Raw genomic sequence first — 17431 nt, 5'->3', positions numbered from 1 at the left:
TATAACTGAATGGGTCATGGAGCATTTCATTAAAGAGGCTAGAAGGCATTGTAAAAGTGTGGGGTTACCATCAAATTGCAAGATTTTATTATTGTTAGACAACTGCTCTGCACATCCAGATGCAACCATTTTAACAAGTGGTAATGTCACGGCCCCTGTTTTGTCCCCAAATACTACATCATTGATCCAACCAATGGACCAGGGCACATAGTATTAAATGCCACTATAAATCAGAGTTTCTGAAAAAAATTCTTTCAAGTGACCATTCTATTCCACTTTGTGATTATAAAAAAAAAATTCACTATCATAGACTGCATTTATTTGTTAGCTGAATCATGAAATTCTGTTTCCCAAACAACATTAGTAAATGCCTGGCATTATGTATGGCCATCTTCTCTGTTTATTGAAACTGAAAGTGATGACCATGATTTTTCTGGTTTTAGGCTCATTTCAGCAAGGGTTAAAGCAAGAGAATTGCTTTTATATTTGAAAGAATAAATAAGGAGGCTTTGCAAGAAGATGTTGAATGGATGATGTGTTCAGATGAGCCAACACTGGCATATCAGATGACCTGATGATGAAATCGTTGGCTCTGTTTTAACTCGCCACAGCGAGAAGACAATTCCAACACTGATACAAATAATGAATTTGATAGTATTGAAAAAATATCTTTTGATGAGGGTCTGGAGCATAGTAAAAAATACCTAAAATTTTTAGAACAGAGTGTCTCAGAGCAAGAGATTATGACTCTACATGATTCACAAAAAAAAAAAAAAAAAAAAAAAAATTTAGGAAAAATTAGAACAAACCTCCATCAGAAAAATGTTTGAAGCATGTAAAAAATATGAAATATTTTATGCTTTATTAATATCCCTTATTTTTATATTTCTTTGAATACATCGTAATGCTTTTAAATATCCCTGTAATCACTAATGTAAATTAATAATATTTTATAATCTGTTTATGTATATGTAATAATAATTTAATGCATATAATAAGTTGTTGCAATAATGTATATAATAATTTAATTTTCTGTTTTTTAATTTTATTGTATTTATGTTTTACATGTCAAATGATTTGCTTTTCATGTGTATTAATTTTTGAAAACGTCTTAAACCTTTTGGAGCAGCAGCTCTTGGTAACTTTTAGGCGAGCTTTCTACAATTTTTATTTTTTACTTATTTTGCAGCATATTGCGCAAGATGTTTTCTTGACCAAAATTGGTTTTTCAAAAATTGTTATTACTGCTTTGCTTGATAATTAATTTAATTAAATATATGTAATACACCTTATTTATTTTGCACTTTTAGTCTGATATTTTTTGCTTATGTATGCAGCTAAATAGATATAAAGTACCTGAATTTATTTAAAAATATCATTAGGTAGATGTTTCTTTCGTTTAGCTTCAAAATGTCTGCAAAAAAGACCTTTTTTAATCCAGATTCGGCAGATGCTAATCTCAATCTTCGGTGGAGAAAACAGCTCCTATTATAGTTATAATAATATTAGTGCTTTGGGGATAATATATTATATTTATAAGTTATATGTAATATATATATAAGTTATATGTAATTGGCAAATTTTTGTGTTTTTGAGTGGTACCATAATTAATTTATCTCTTAGAACAGTACATGTGCATTACATGGATAGACTGAAATTTTCTTAAAATACACCTGGAAAAGTCACGGAATTTCATTTTCCTGTTTGAGTGGCAAACCTGTCTTTCTGAGCTGTCAATTTTTTTTATCTATTCCCAAAATTATTAAAAAAATTACGAAAATCTCTTCAGCATTTATTGAGAGAATTGTGCATTAGTTCAGTTTTTTCACGTCATCTTACTGTTGAAACGGTGATTAATTACATTGCCACCTTTATATAAATTTCCAGCCATTAAGACCATGCATTATGGATTTTCTCAGCTATACCTTCTTTTATACTGTACTCAAACCATAATTTCATGTGGAACTTTGCCATTGACTGTTGGTCATAGACTTTCCTCATCTTAACCTTAATGCTGCGATTACCTTAGCTGAGCATCTGTATCTTTACGTTTCCACCAGTAAGACTTTTGTGCACAGTTGGGAACTTGAATTGCCAACAATTTGTTTATAGCGTGAACTATACTTGTGACTATTTCGTCATGATATTTCTTAATGTACTCTGAACTAATCATATAGATGGCAGTCATTGTAGTTCACTGACTCTCAGAAAGTTTTTTATTATATAATGTGTTCCAGTTGTAATTTTGGAAGTTGTAGTTATGTTTATTTTTTTGCTATATATTTAACCATGTCTTCTGTAATTGCTATTCTTGATATAATAAATGCTGTATGTTCTGCCACCTCCCTTTTACTTGGCTGTGGGTGGCGGATAGTAGGTTGGTTTATCTGAGGGGATGGGTACTCACCCGTTTAGCCACTCAGTCCTCAGGTCAGGTGCCATCCCTTTCAGTCGAGTTGTTGAAATGGTATAAATATTGCATTTTTTATTTTTATTTCTTGTAAGTCTTTGAAAAATAATTGTAAGACAGTTCCATCGACATAATTTTAAATCACAACTTATTTTGATCACTTTTACAATTTATTTTATCAATTAAAAAAGTCTGTTTTAAGCTTTTTTGAGACACACTGTTGGAAAATCCTGTCAAAAGTGATTCCTTGTTTCAGGCTTTTACCAGAAGGTTTTGGTAACTCCTAGGTTTTTACTGCAAGGTCTCTGTAAAAGGCCAAAATGGAATCATATTAACACATACTTCAGAGACTTTTACCAAGCCACTGTAGTAGAAGCCAGATTTTACCAGACCGAAGATCTCATTTAACGCAAAATACACAAACACAAAAATTCAAAACACCAGTTCAACATCAAGAAAACTATCAGCAAGAATTGCTTAGCATAAAGAAAAGCCTATAAACTCTCTGTCAACCAGTTCATCAAAGAAAATAGCTTGTATGGGGTCAAATACTTCTCCGCGCATCTATATTCAGCAGCTGAATGAAACAAGGCCAAAAATCATTCCCAAGCCGAGGCTAAAAGCAGCCTCAAAATTTGAGGTGTACGTAAAATTGTACTAAACCATGTTGCAAGACAAATCTTCCCTTCGACATTCCATATATATCTGAGCATCGACTCTGAGTACACTAGCCTTGCACAGAGCAATAAAAGAAGGCAAACTTGATCAAACCATCTATTTCAGCTTCCTCATGAAGCAGATAGGTTGTCTGTTAAAGCTCCTAGTGTTAAGTTAATTTCGCTGTTTGTAAGGCTTATGTAAATTAGCCTATTATCTTATTATTTTATCTGTACTATCACTTGTACTTGCCTCATCTTATGGTGTAAAGGATATGGCTTGGAGAAAATTTTTAAAAGCAATCACTCCACATCTTTAAAACACAACTTTATTAACAAAACTATTCTTTGAAACGGAAAACTCCTACATGAATACTCAAACCTTCTTGTACTCAAGATAAGGCAATGTGAGCGAGTTTACTGGTTGCGTCGCCAGTTATTACAAAAACAGCATGACATCATCTCGCCGCATGTGCAGCTGAATGTAAGACTACCACGGAGTATTCCCCCAGTGACACAGTCACGGCAGAAAAGGGTTTGATTACAAAATTCGAGTTCAAGATATACGCAACTTGAAAATGTACATAAGAAAAAAAAAAAAAAAAAAAAAAAAAACAAGAAATACAAAATATATGAATAGTAATATACTTAAATTCTCATTGAAATGTATAACAATACAATGCATATCTTAATTAAATAAAAATAATGAAAAGTTAATAAAATAAGAATTTTAAGCAACTCCCAAATGACTCGAAGTATTTATATACTGTAACTTTTGCAGCAGACCACAAGAGAAAAAGCATTCAATTATATTACAGTGATAATTTTTTTGGGAAAATGCACATGATGTCCATTGATGTGGATGTTTTAAAGATGTGGATGAGTAATTACTTGTTTTGGAACAATGTTTGAGTCTTCACAGATTTTTTGATATGGAATTACAGATCCATACATTCTGACAACATATACACTGGTTTTAAGGAATCAATTGAAACTGTAATGTTTTTGTTATTTACCTCAACAATGAAATTTTTTCCCATTTGATTAACAACAGCGTCAGGTCCAGTGTAAGGTGGAGTTAGAGGGGGTTTAACAGAATCGATCTGTAAAAATACATGAAAACAGGTTTGAAGTGCCGGGTGTACATAAATTGATAGTTGAACATACTTAGAGATTGGAATTGGTCTAACTGAATGCATGACTGATTGGAGCTATAAAACATAACATTCAGATTGAGGTACTGAATTAGTAAAATTCAGCATATCTGGAGGTAATCTTAAGTGTTGTACCGTAAACAAGTTAGGCACAGGTAGCATTTATATCTTTCTTAATAGCAGATCTGATACCCAACAGAACTATAGCCAGAATTTCATTCCATTTTGGATTGTTATGAACCATTATTGCACTTTTAAGCTGCCTATGAAATTTCTCAATCATCTCATTGGACTAAGGATGCTGAGCAGCAGTTCGAATTTGGTGTGTACCCAAAATCTTCATTAAATCCTTAAATAAGTGAGTTTCAAAATTTCGGCCTTGATCAGTTGTTATTGATACTGGGCAGCCAAATTTAGCTGTCCAGTTATGCATTAACACTTTCCAAGTAGTCTGAGCTGACATGTCGGCAGTAGATATAACTTCTGGCCATCTGGTGAAGCTGTCAGGAATTGTCATGCAATAGCAGTGCATTCAGACGGTGGAAGAGGACCTATGAAATCAATATGAATATGTGCAAATCTTGCATCAGGCAAGGAAAAGGTATCCAAAGGTGATTTTGAATGTCTGTGAATTTTAGAACATTGGCACTCTAGGCAAGATTGAACAGCAGTTTTATTAAATTTCTTCATATTAGACCAAAAACTACGCTTTTTGATTAATTCTTTTGAAGCTGAAATACCAGCATGAGAAAGAGTGGATCTACTGGGAAAAAGGTTGGAGCAAAAAGATTCAGGAATGAATGGGCGAGGTGTACCTGTATCCGTATTACAGTAAAGAGTAACATCTTCTAAGGAAAAATAATGTTTCTCTAGTTTAAAAACTGGTGAAGATTGAGATAGAGAATTTTGGAGTTCTGAAGCTGTGCTTCGGATAACTTTTTGTAATCAATGTGTTGATTATGAGATACTTGCATCTATTTCTACTCTGGATAAGGCACCAGCAACGATATTGTGACGACCTTTGATGTATCGTATGTCAGTGAAAAAATGGCCAATAAAATCAAGATGATGAAGCTGTGGAGAACATTTTTGAGGGTTTTGCGTAAAGCACATATTAAGGGCTTTCGATCTGTGTAGATTATAAAGACCCTGCCTTTAAGCATGTGCCAAAATTTCGTAATAAACAAATATATAGCCAATAGTTCTTGATCATAAGTTGACCATTTCCTTTGTTTACTGAGTTTGATGAATAGAAACGCATTGGTTCCCAAATGAATCGTGTACTTGCATTAATGAGCTACCAACTGCAATGTCCGATGCATCAGTACAAAGTTTCAAGGTAGCACTAGGAACTGGATGACTGAGAAGGGTTGCTTCCGCAGTTGCCCCTTTTTTGCTTTGGCGAATGCTATCTCAGCCATTCGAGAGGGTATTCTTTCATTTTCCTTGACTGTGAAGGTTTCTTTTTATTAATGCAGCCTTTCAATAACCTGTTCAGCTAAGCTAAAACATGTGAAGCTCTTGGAACAAAACATATGTAAGAGTTCAAAATGCTGAGAAATTTCCTTAATTGAGTTAAAGAGTTTGGGTTAGGAAAATTTTGAATGCCTTTCACTCTGTCGGGTAAAGGTTTTAAACACTGTTCAGATATGTGAAAACCTAAAAACTCCAAAGATGTTAAACCAAAATTGCATTTAGATACATTTATTCTTAACCCATAATTACTTAATCTTTCAAAAAGAGCTTTCAAGTGTATCAGATGCTCCTTTGATGCAACCAATATATTGTCAACAAAAGCAAATACTCCTGGCAGCTCACAAGTTACTTCATCGATAAACCACTGAAAGGTTGTAGCTGCGTTACATAGCCAAAATTGCATTTTTATGCTCTCAAAAAGTCTAAAAGGAGTGGCAGTAGCCATTTTATGGATGTCATGGATTCATTGGAATTTGATGATAGGCTTTTACCAAGTCTATTTGAGAAAATACCTCTTCTCCAAGCAACTCCGCTGCAAAATCACAGATGTTGGAAATACTATACTTATCTCTCACTGTCTGAGCGTTTGACCTCCAAAAATCTCTCTTAGGTCTCCATTCATTTGTGCCTTTGTGCCACGTGAAGAGGAGAGGACTTCATTACTTTTGGAGGGTTGCATGTGGCCTAAATAGATCATTTTTTCGGATTTCATTCTTCACAATTTTTAATCTATCTGGGGCTAATCTTCTAGGCTTACATGAAATAGGAGGACCTATAATTTCAATGAAATGCGTAGTATTATGCTTAACAGTCTCATTATGATCAGGAAGCTTCGTCAGTGAAGGATAGTTAGACAGTAATTTATCATATACAATATTTGCAATAATTGTTTTAACAGAATACAAATATGTGTTAATTATGCTGCAATTAATTTTTAGATGAATTTTTAAATCAGCAAGCTTTTTATTCCTTAAATCAGGTAATAAATCAAAATAATGCAAAAAATCAGATCCAATAATATTCGTTGACACTTTACACACATAAAAAGCAAAATTAAAATTGCGATGAAGACCGAGGTCAAGACTTCAAATTTTTTGCTCATAAACTGGAATTGGAGCACTATTGGCTGGAGAAAATGTCATAATAGGTCTCTGATGTATTTTATCGTTAGTTGCTGAGAGGAGACTGACATCTGAGCCAGTGTCACCCATAATGATTTTATTTGACTTTCTGTCTTTATTTGACATTTGATAAAAAGGCGATGAGACTCGGAGGGTAAAGTGCAAGTCGCCATTACACTTTCCGTGGTTTGTTTCTTTGCAACATACATGGAAGAACACACATTTTGGCTTTCTCATTGAATTTGCGATGATGCCAGAAGTAGAAAAAGTTCGAAACAGCTTTAGCTGAAGGACTTTCCTTTCTGTTAAAGCAGTTTTTGGAAACACTGCATGATCGTCATAGAGACAATACCTTACCACGCAATTTGCAGGCATCATCCAGTAGGGAAACCAATTTAGAATTATTAGATCCATTGACAGATACAGGTAAAGAAACTGTGCTTGTCTGAGTGGGTGTAACTTCCAATATTCGATCGGCAATGCTGGCAGCTTTCAAAGAATCGAGTGGTTCAACCGACGTGAGGATAGATTGAACATTTGGCAGCATTTACCTATTGAAACTTATTTTTCAATAAATGATCCACTGATTCTTTTTCTGTAATTTCTATCTAACTAAAGCAGAAACTAAATTTTACATTTTTTCATTATTGAAATAATCATGTTATATATGTGCTATTACAGCATGCTACATTTTCTGTAAAGAAATTAATATTTATCCTACAATGATATTCTTTCTATTTCAGAAAGAATTCCTTAATGCTGAAATACAGAAGTTTACCTTTGATGGGGAAATTTCTGCTTTATATAAACTGGTGGTTCATCGTGAAAACAGAAATGTGTGTGTAAAAAACCATATTCGAACATCAACAAGTATTTCTGCTTCTACAGCATCAGAAAATGTCACAAATTCTATTCAGAATAAAAAAAGCAGTGCCTTCTTAGGATATGAAAATGTGACCCAAGATTTTGATTCTATCATTAATGAGGAACAGGAACTTGAAGGATGCATTTTGGTTCAAAAAACATGTGTTTGGGAATGCAAGCTGAGGTGATTTTGATTATAAATTGCAGTTTTATGTGAATTTCTTATAAATATTTTAGTCCATTTGATTGTATTATTGTTTTTGCGTATTTTAATATTTGTTGTTATTTGTTATATTTTATGTAACAAATTTAGGGTGTACTTTTGTGTACTTGAATGCATGGCCATGTACTGAAAATGACATCAACCTACCTAGTCCCTTATGACCCTTGTCCATTCCCTTCCATCTGGAACTACATATGCCCTTTAAACCCTGTGTTATATTTCAAACTAGTGTTCCTATAAATTCTGCACATGTTAAAAAATTCCACTAATTGCTGGTTCTGCTTACACAGGATGACACAATGCTACTGGAACAGCACTTTCCTTTTTTTTACGCCTCATGTTCAGTATCATATTATTTCTGCATGCAGATTACTATGGTCAGCTGTCCATTCTATCAATTATTTTAGCAGTTTAGTATGCAATATTTGTTTCATTTGCAAACTGTTACATATTGTGAAGTGCTGCTGTCATCTGTGTGCAGATGTAAGTGATTTAAACTAAAAGTATTTTCAAATGGAAATATTATTTACAGATTTACATAGTTAAGAGTGGTATTAAAATATAAAAAAATTAACTTGCAGTCAAATAGTTTAAAATATATTCTGTGCATCTGGGAAAAATATGGTCTGCAGTGTGGTTAACATAAAGATGACCTAAATTTAGAAATTATGGGGTGCAGATTTCTTACTTTTTCAGTTAATCATTTTTACATTTAACTTTTGCGTAGATAATTCTGTCACTTTTCCCATTTGTATAGATGTTGGCTGTTGGTCTACCCAATTTTTGATACTTTGAGCTTGTAACTTTTTTTTTTTTCTTCCTGTTTTGGTGTTAATTCCATAATAATAATAGGGGGACTAGAATGTAATGTCGCTTACATTAAATTCAAACAAATAATATAATCACCCTTGTTATCAATAACCTCTTGCCATCTAGTATGCACATTTTCAATTCTTGATTCAATTGACTTTTGAGTAAAATATCTTGAGATGGCATTTTGGACATCCTCCAGATTTTCAAATTTTTTGCCACTAAGAAAATGTTGTAGGGATCGGAATAAATGGAAATCCAAGGGTGCGATGTTAAGCAAATATAGTGGGTGAGGCAGTACTTCCCACCTCAATTCATTAATTTTTTCAAGTGTTCATCTTGCATAGTGCAGTCTTGCATTGTCATGTTGCAGAATGACGCTTTTTTTTGTTGACAATTGTCACATATTTTTCGATTAAAGATTGGCTCACTCAATCCAGTTGTTCACAATAAAGGTCTGCATTAAAAGTTTGTCCAGGTTTCAGCAATTCAAAATGAACATTTTCGAAAATACTCCACCAAACACACAGAAGCACCTTTTTGGGATCTAAACCCTTCATAACCCCTATTAAAACTGCCTTTTGCGTTTCGGATTATCATATAGAACTCCTTTTTCATCTCCAGTAATCAAACAACCAAAAAATGGTTCTGGTGCCACTGAAGCAATATGTTGCATGTGATGGATTGGTTGGCTTTGTTTTCTTCGGACAGATTATGGGGGACCCGAACACCTGCTCTTCTTATTTTTCCAATCTGCTTTAAATGTTCTTGGATGGTTGACCAAGATTGGTTAAGGGTGTTTCACAGTTCCTCGATTGTTTGACATGGATTTGCTTCTACATCTGCCCTTAGCATGTCGTTGTCTAATTTTGTTGGTCTTCCTAATCAATAGGAGTCGTAGAGATCAGAATTACTGGATTTGAACTTAGAAAACCTTTGGCATTTACGAATATCTAATGCACGTGGATAAACATAGCAAATGTTTTTGTCGCAACTGTTACATTATTACCCTTGCAAAACTCAAAACATACAATGCCTGACATGCTCTTCTGTTATTTGGCTGGCCATTTCACCCCAAATTTAAAAAAAAAAAAAAAAAAAAAAAAAAAAAAAAAAAAAAAAAAAGGATTATTTGAAAGTGAGCAAGTCACAATAACCTTAAAATGACTTTGGCATGCCTTCGACATACACGAGGAGCTGACAAGTGACAATCAAATATCGACATGCGCAGAAACAACATTATTTTCCGGTCCCCCTGTTAATAATTGCTACGCTTCTACTGGAAAGATTACCTATGCACTTGCCTGTTAGTTTGGTAGCTCATTGAAAAAAGCATTTACTCCCAGACTAAAGTATAGTAAGACTATAACTAAAGTACAGTAGTGAATATGAAGAATGGCAAATCACCCCATGATAGTTTCAAACTATTATGAAAAATTTTCTCTATTATGGTTCTGATATTATATTTAAAGAATTTTTATGTACACATAAAATTAAAATAGGTGGGACACCCTGTGGTGAATATTGATATTTTTAAATTTGTCTAAAGTTTTTATGTAATAACTATGTAAATCAGAAATTTAATAATTGCTCATAGGATGTAATTTCATGTAGCATGAATTTTATCAGTTTTTTGTGTGAATTTTTTTAGAATTACACCAGTGTATCCTAATTCTCAATTATCCATACATCAACATGTTAAACGTTACATAATGGAGTCTTAGACTAAGCTAAATAGGCTTGACTTGTAACATGTTAAAGAAAACATATTAACCCCAGAAAGTGCACTCAAATTTTATGAATGCAATAATGGGTTTCGTGTATGATTTTAATTTCCTTTTGAACATGTAATTTATTTTTTAAATATATATAAAATATCAAAGACACTTAATTGGAAATAGAACTTTAAATTTCTTATTAAAAAAAAATATTAAACCCTTTTGAATCTGCATTGATGCCTGCAGTATTCTGCATCATGAAAACTCTTGTCCAGTCATTAACCACAACTCAAACAAAGAATTTTTAAGCCTATAAATGCTTCACCTGCCTTCTGAATATTCTCTTTTGATGCTTGCTTACATCTAGGAAAGTCACGTCTCTAAGCTTCTTTTCCTACCATCTAAAATATAAGCTGTGTATACAAAATTATGGGACACCTATTGAACCCATAACCATGCGTGAAGCAAAAATTGCGTCTTCAGAACTGCTTTAACCAATTAAAAAATTGTAAGGAATTTGGCCAAAACAAAAGTGGTCTCTATGACCAGTGATTAATAAGTGTGAGCGCATTCTGAATTCAAGTATGCAGTTGAGTGCTCATCAAGGTTAGTGCTCTTGTGAAGTAACATATTTATTAAGGCTGCCTTTTCCATCGCTATAACATCACTTACGTTTCTTAATGAAAAGAAAGTTCAGTTGAAAAAATGTGATTGATTTTTGTTGCAGGATTTATGCATCTGCTTATGATTTCTGGGTTTTGTGCCATGGATTTTAAAGTTTTACATCAAATTTTATGAATAGAGTAAGATTTTTAATTAGTGCATCTATAAGTATTATATAAAAATTGTTAATTGTTATTATTATCAAAATTTAAGTAAGTAATGCTATTGTATAAATTAGGATTTTAAAAATGTAGCATTATTTTATGAAAAAGATTAAAGGTTTGTGGTATCAAAAGATTTCATTTTTCATAATTACATTTGATAAAATTAAGTAATGAATTTTAAGATTTTTTTAAAATTATTTATTGAGGAGTTTATTAAGATAATAACATTTTTAAATTTATGTTGAAAATTTCTAATTGCTGATAAGAATTTTTAAATGCATGAAAGAATTTTGAAAAATTTGTATAGTATAACAGTTTTTTTTAGTATGGTGCAGGATTTAATATTTTGATTGTGAATATTGTAATAATTATTATTAATTTTTATATATTAATAATTTTAGAACTTGATTAATTAAAATAAAATTGATTATGAGTAATGTATTTAACAAATGAAATTAATACGTATAAGAAATATGAAAATATGGTAAATGAGTGTTAAGATTAATAAATAAGCGTATATTAACATAGAATATAGTAAGAGAAAACTTTAAAAGCTTCTATCTTATGAAAAAATTTATTCTTTTTAAAGAATTCTTTTTATTTATATTTTTTTTATATAATAGAGTGTTTTTATTTATTCGTTTTCATATAATGGGATGTTTTAGTGTGGTTCAAAAAGGCCAGTTGCCTTTAAACAAGGAAAGGAGGCCTTTTTAGAAGAAGGTGCTGAGTAGCCCATTAACCATCTGTGAAGCATACATCAACATGTTAATGTGCATTTGGCCATGAGATGGATATGTTAGTATGTAGAGAAAGCTGTGGGGTCTTCTAGTTTTATACGTACTAATAATAATAATAGAATAATAATTACTTGACTAATAATAATAATAGATAGAATATTCAGTAAAATTACTTCAGATGATGTTAAATGGAATGAAAATTAGTTATGATCATGTATGACATGTACACAAGTGGTTGTGATCATGTACAAGTGGTTGTGATCATGTACCACATGTACACAACCAATGTGTGATATGTAGTTTAATATTAATGGAATTTTTGTATTTTAAAAGCCTTTCACTGAACAAATATTATTATGAAAATTCTAAATTATGACAGTTTACTTCCAAATTTGATTTTTCTTTCAATCTAGCTTCTTTAAAAAAATTTTTTTCCTTAAAATGATTATAGGGTAATGTAAAATTCTGTTTTTCTGAATATATAAGACCTAACTTGAGTATACAAGTTACTTTTCTTAACCTGAGTTTTAATATTGCATATTTATTCTTTTTTTTTTTTAATTTCAAATATGTACTATAAAGAATTAATGGTATAAAACTAAATTGAAGCATGCTGATTAACTTGTATAAGGAATGCAGGTTTTTCTGTGTTATTTAAACATCGCATAGCCATCAGCAAGTAGTTATACTGATTCTGTTGTACAGGATCCGTCCATTTTAATCGAAGTTTAATATTGTACTATATTTTTTTAGTTTCTGTCTATCAATTAGTACATTACTCTACAATCGGAACATCAGATTTTGTTTTATAATGAATAAATAAGCATTAATTTTAATAGAATTTCATGGATTCATAATATAAATATTTTTATCTTGAGTAAAATGTTTTATAATGATTAAATAAGCATTAATTTTAATAGAATTTCATGGATTCATAATATAAATATTTTTATCTTCAGTACAATGTTTAGGTCTTACAAGAGACTTTCAGCTGTTAAATTTATTATGTGATTTTCAAGCCATACATCATGAACTTTACAAAACTTATGTTTTACAAACTTTTAATCTGGACTCTGAATTTAATTTACAGAATCATATTTTGGTCTAGTATTTCTAAATTGCATTCTGAAATCATTTATTTACACTTTCTCATGCAAACTGTAAATATTGTATGTTTCAAAATATTCTAAGATCTATAAATTGACATCAGTCACTTTTAAAATGTAACTTTTAATGTGTACAATATTTACAGATCATAGATCAAACATGGTGGTTCAGTTGACAAATCTATATGCTTTCATAATCGAAAATCGAAATCAAATAGGTACCGAAGTGTTCCTAATCAAATAGTGTGCGAACCATCAGACATCCACATATCGAGCTGCCGGTGGAGAGTCTATGGAAATTCAGAAGGCACGTCGCGTCGCGTTAACATGCAATGCTAGCGCCATCTATCAATTAATCAAAATAATTTCCACATTGTACAAGATATTTCTTCCGTTGCTAACGCTCTAATGCTTTTTCCTGAAAAGGCTTTTCTGTCTCCAAGCCTTTTTCTCTTTGAAAGGGGGCATGTATAAAATATAATAATAATTGCAACATATGACTAAATTCCTAATTAAACAAAGCATCTGCATTGTAGTTGACAGTATTCTGCATTGTGAAAACTCTTCTTCAGCTCAGAACTCAAACAAAGGATTTCCTAGCTTGTAAATATTTCGGCTGCTTTGTGTGCATTCAGTCTTTGCGCCTTGCTTATGCTGAGGAAATTAACATCTTTTCATTAAGCTTTTTCTACTATATTAAATTTAAGCTGGGGGCCATTCATATGAATTCATTCCATTTCATATGAAGCAAATATTATGTCTCCAGAATGACTTTATCCAATATTAAAATTACGTTGAATTTGGCCATGTTTGTCTGCAAGGACTTGCATTCTACCTATGCAATAAACTATTTCCATCCCATTACAGCTATCACCTGCAAAGTTATATTGAATTGGTCTTATCTTCCACCAAAACTACAACATTATATATATATATAAAGAAGAGAAAAATATCAATTTACTTTAAAGGTAAAATCTAGCACAAATACTGATAAGACTATATATTTAAATTTAATTATTAATTTTAATTGATAATTATCCCCTAGGAAATGAAGAGAAAAATATATTATAAAATGAAACTTATTCAAAGTTAATACATTCAAATATTGAGATAAAGCTGTGTGAAAAATACTTAGTAGAAGTTTTAAATTGTAATGGAATTCATTTAAAAATCCTAAAAAACGGATTCATACATATAAAAAGAAATTTAATTATTTTTGATCTCCTGGAAGGAGGCTGACATTTCAAGGGGAATAAGTGTTGTTCCATAAGATCCACAGTATGTAAGGAGTGACCATGCTTGTCTTCATCGTCTATTTGAATAATTTGTTTTAATATGAAAAGAATAATTTTTTGGATTTAAGTTAGAAATTTTCAAAAAGAGGAATGAAATTCCCTGATGCTATCTAATCAGCAAAAACTACTACTTAATCTATAACATTCCTTATTTTATCAAACTGATAAATGATAGCTTTTAATGTAAAATGTTCTGGGAACGTGGGGTGTGTTATCATAATTAAATTCGGAGTAATAATTTGTTGTAGTGATTATTTTAAAATTGGATTTATTGCAAAAATAATAGATTTTTTTCTTTTTATTGGAAATGTAGATTAACCCTTTGCACTCGGGGCTTTTTTGCGGAGCACCAGCAATTCGAGACATTCCGTAGCCTTTTTGATGCATTTCTTACTAGTAACTTAAAATCATTACACACACACAAATTAATGTATAAAATTTTTATATTTTAACATTTTATATATCTTTGCACCTTTATAAGCATAATTTCTGAAATATTAGTCTCTGTAATTTTTCTGTGTATGATTTTTCATGTAACTATTCCCAAGATGCATGCGTAGTTTGTCAGAGCAAGTATTACAATATGTTGTTTGATGCCTTTTTCCGTGTTCATTTCTCTGAGAACAGACTTAGTGACAGTGATAGACAAGAAAAGATAAGATTTCCAATATACAGAAAGAGCGTAGGAACCCACTTCGAAGAAACTAAATCCAAACAGTTATTGCCATGCATCGAGTTTCTGCATCAAACCAAGTGGTGAGCAAGAGTCACCTTTCAAGTGCAAAGGGTTAAATATTAGATCTAGTTTTCTTGATTATACTAAATTCTAAATGAAACCTAACAAGTTTCATCTAAAGAATGTTCAAACATGATGCTTAAAATTCCATAAATCAGTTCTTAAGTAGTAGACATAACAGTAAATGCTTAATAATGCTATTGAATTATATAGTTCCAATTTTATTTTGCATGCTTAGCTGATAAGAGCAGTATTATAGCTTGAGCAAATGTTATTATCAGTTTATGGAAACTGAGTGCAGATATTTTATTTAAAAATTTATATTTTGTGCTGAGGCATTACAGGAAGAGACGGAAAAATTTTTATTATTCTGAAGTTTCAGATTACTATTAAGGCCATTTTTCTCAATAGAAAATATATTTTTCTCTTATTTCCATTTCCAGAATCAAAAAACTTACTTACAATGCAAACATCTGCCATTAATAAATGGAATTCTAAATCTCAGCGGGTATAACAATTGACAATTTATAGAAAATTGCTGAGGTAACATGCTATTCATATGCTTATAAAATGACACATAATTCAAATTGTGTGGAAATGTTTGAGAAAAGAATAGAGATGTTGAATAATGTTTAATTAAATATATAGAGTTCAATACTAGGGAAAATTTAAACCTCATCTGTATCGGTATTAAATGAATATATGTCGAACAAAAATAAATAAAGTACTTTGTTATATGATGTCTTAATTGCTTAGTATGTTTATATATATATATATATATATACAGGAAAAACATCTCATTTAACATATGCACTAATTTATAAAAATATTTCCTTAATTTTTTATTTTGGTAAATTGTTCAAAAAAGGTAACATCTTTTAATAGATCTTCTTTCTAAGCTCACTTCATTAAAACTAATTTCAATTAACCAGTAAGCAATTACTCAGGCATATAAATGTTTATATAATTTGTACGCGTTGCTTATAAGATTGTACCACATTATGGTTTTTCTTTAATTTCATTAAACTATCATTTGTCTAATTAACTGTTAAAGTATGCAATTTTACAGAAATATCCTAAACAATAAGTAAGTAGATCAGTTCTGAGATTTTACAAAGCTTGGAAAAAAGAACTTCAGGAAGAAAAAGAACACTATTTGAAAACTGTAAATAAAAAAAAATCAATCAATATCATCTTTTGTTAAATTGGAATTATGATTTTAAAAGGCATCATTATGAAGCTTTCACATTAGTCGCAGAAAAAGTGTATTTCAAAGACAATAGAGCATCACTAAAATGTTGCAGTAGGATGTTGTTAAGCCTAAAGTCTTTTTTTTTTTTTTTTTTTTGTGTGTGTGTGTGTGATAAAAATGCAGTATGTAAATGTGCAAAAGCAACTTCTTTGCATAAAAAGAGGTAAAGATGAGAAATCAACGTCTTTATGATGGCCGCAAAAGAGTGGAATTTCACAGACATCTGGTCATCTTTGCAACATCATGCTACATTGTTGCCTTTTTACAGTGTCATCATGCTACCTGGAGAGCATTTCAGGTTCATGAATCTGATTTTCTTTATGTATTTACTAATGACATATTCTGTCTAAAGCATTCTGCCTTAAATACATGTAATAAAATAATGTAATGGTATCTTTTGTTTGCTCCTTTTATAACTACATATCCATCAAAATGTATTTTTTAATGCCATGTTTCAGATTTCATAATATCCTTATTTATTTCTTATTTTCCTTTTCATTGTTACTGTAGTATGCATTATATGGGCATTCCACATCTGTAATAATATTGAATAAGATGTTCTTAATAGTTCTTTATATTTTTGTACTTTATTATTTGCACACTGTACAGGGCATGCAACTCTTTGTGATAATGCCATTACACTTCCTGTGCTAGCTTTCACCTGCTTTCTGTTTTTCCAGTCCGCGTTCTATATTTGAATCTGCTGACATGTGTTATGCTCTATTAATTGACTATGTTATGTTATTGCTTTTGGGTAATGTAGTTTTAATTATAGTACTTTGGATACATATTACATTTGATCATGTGACCTTTGGGAGTGATTTTTTCCTCAGAATTGTAAAGATGTTTGTTTGTAGTCAAGAAATTTGTTTTGAGGACATTAAAGCTAAGCCCAGTCCCCATGAAAGGTTCCAGTATTGCATTATCATTTATTAATTTTAGAGTGAACTCAGTTTTTAATTTAATTAAGTGAGGTACCTATAACAGTTTATGTCTGATTTGTTCTCTGTAGTATATGGCTGATGAAAATGAAATGGCTTTAA

At 31.2% G+C, this 17431-nt stretch overlaps 1 protein-coding gene across 4 annotated transcripts in view; it reads left to right on the top strand.

Annotated features, from left to right (window-relative positions):
- The window catches only part of LOC118196406 (uncharacterized), a 338914-nt gene that overhangs the window by 127039 nt on the left and 194444 nt on the right, over window positions 1–17431 (top strand). For all 4 annotated transcript variants that reach the window (XM_085807758.1, XM_085807757.1, XM_085807756.1 and 1 more), the window contains one exon: window positions 7561–7865. In XM_085807758.1, coding sequence (XP_085663884.1) covers window positions 7561–7865 — 305 coding nt within the window. The remainder of the gene's footprint in view (window positions 1–7560; window positions 7866–17431) is intronic.

The sequence above is a fragment of the Stegodyphus dumicola genome, chromosome X1 (assembly GCF_044657685.1).
Source record: "Stegodyphus dumicola isolate Sdum_Otavi_A_Nest chromosome X1, ASM4465768v1".
Lineage (NCBI taxonomy): Eukaryota > Metazoa > Arthropoda > Arachnida > Araneae > Eresidae > Stegodyphus > Stegodyphus dumicola.
Note: the sequence above shows the minus strand (reverse complement) of the source record. Positions and strands in the feature narration are given on the sequence as shown.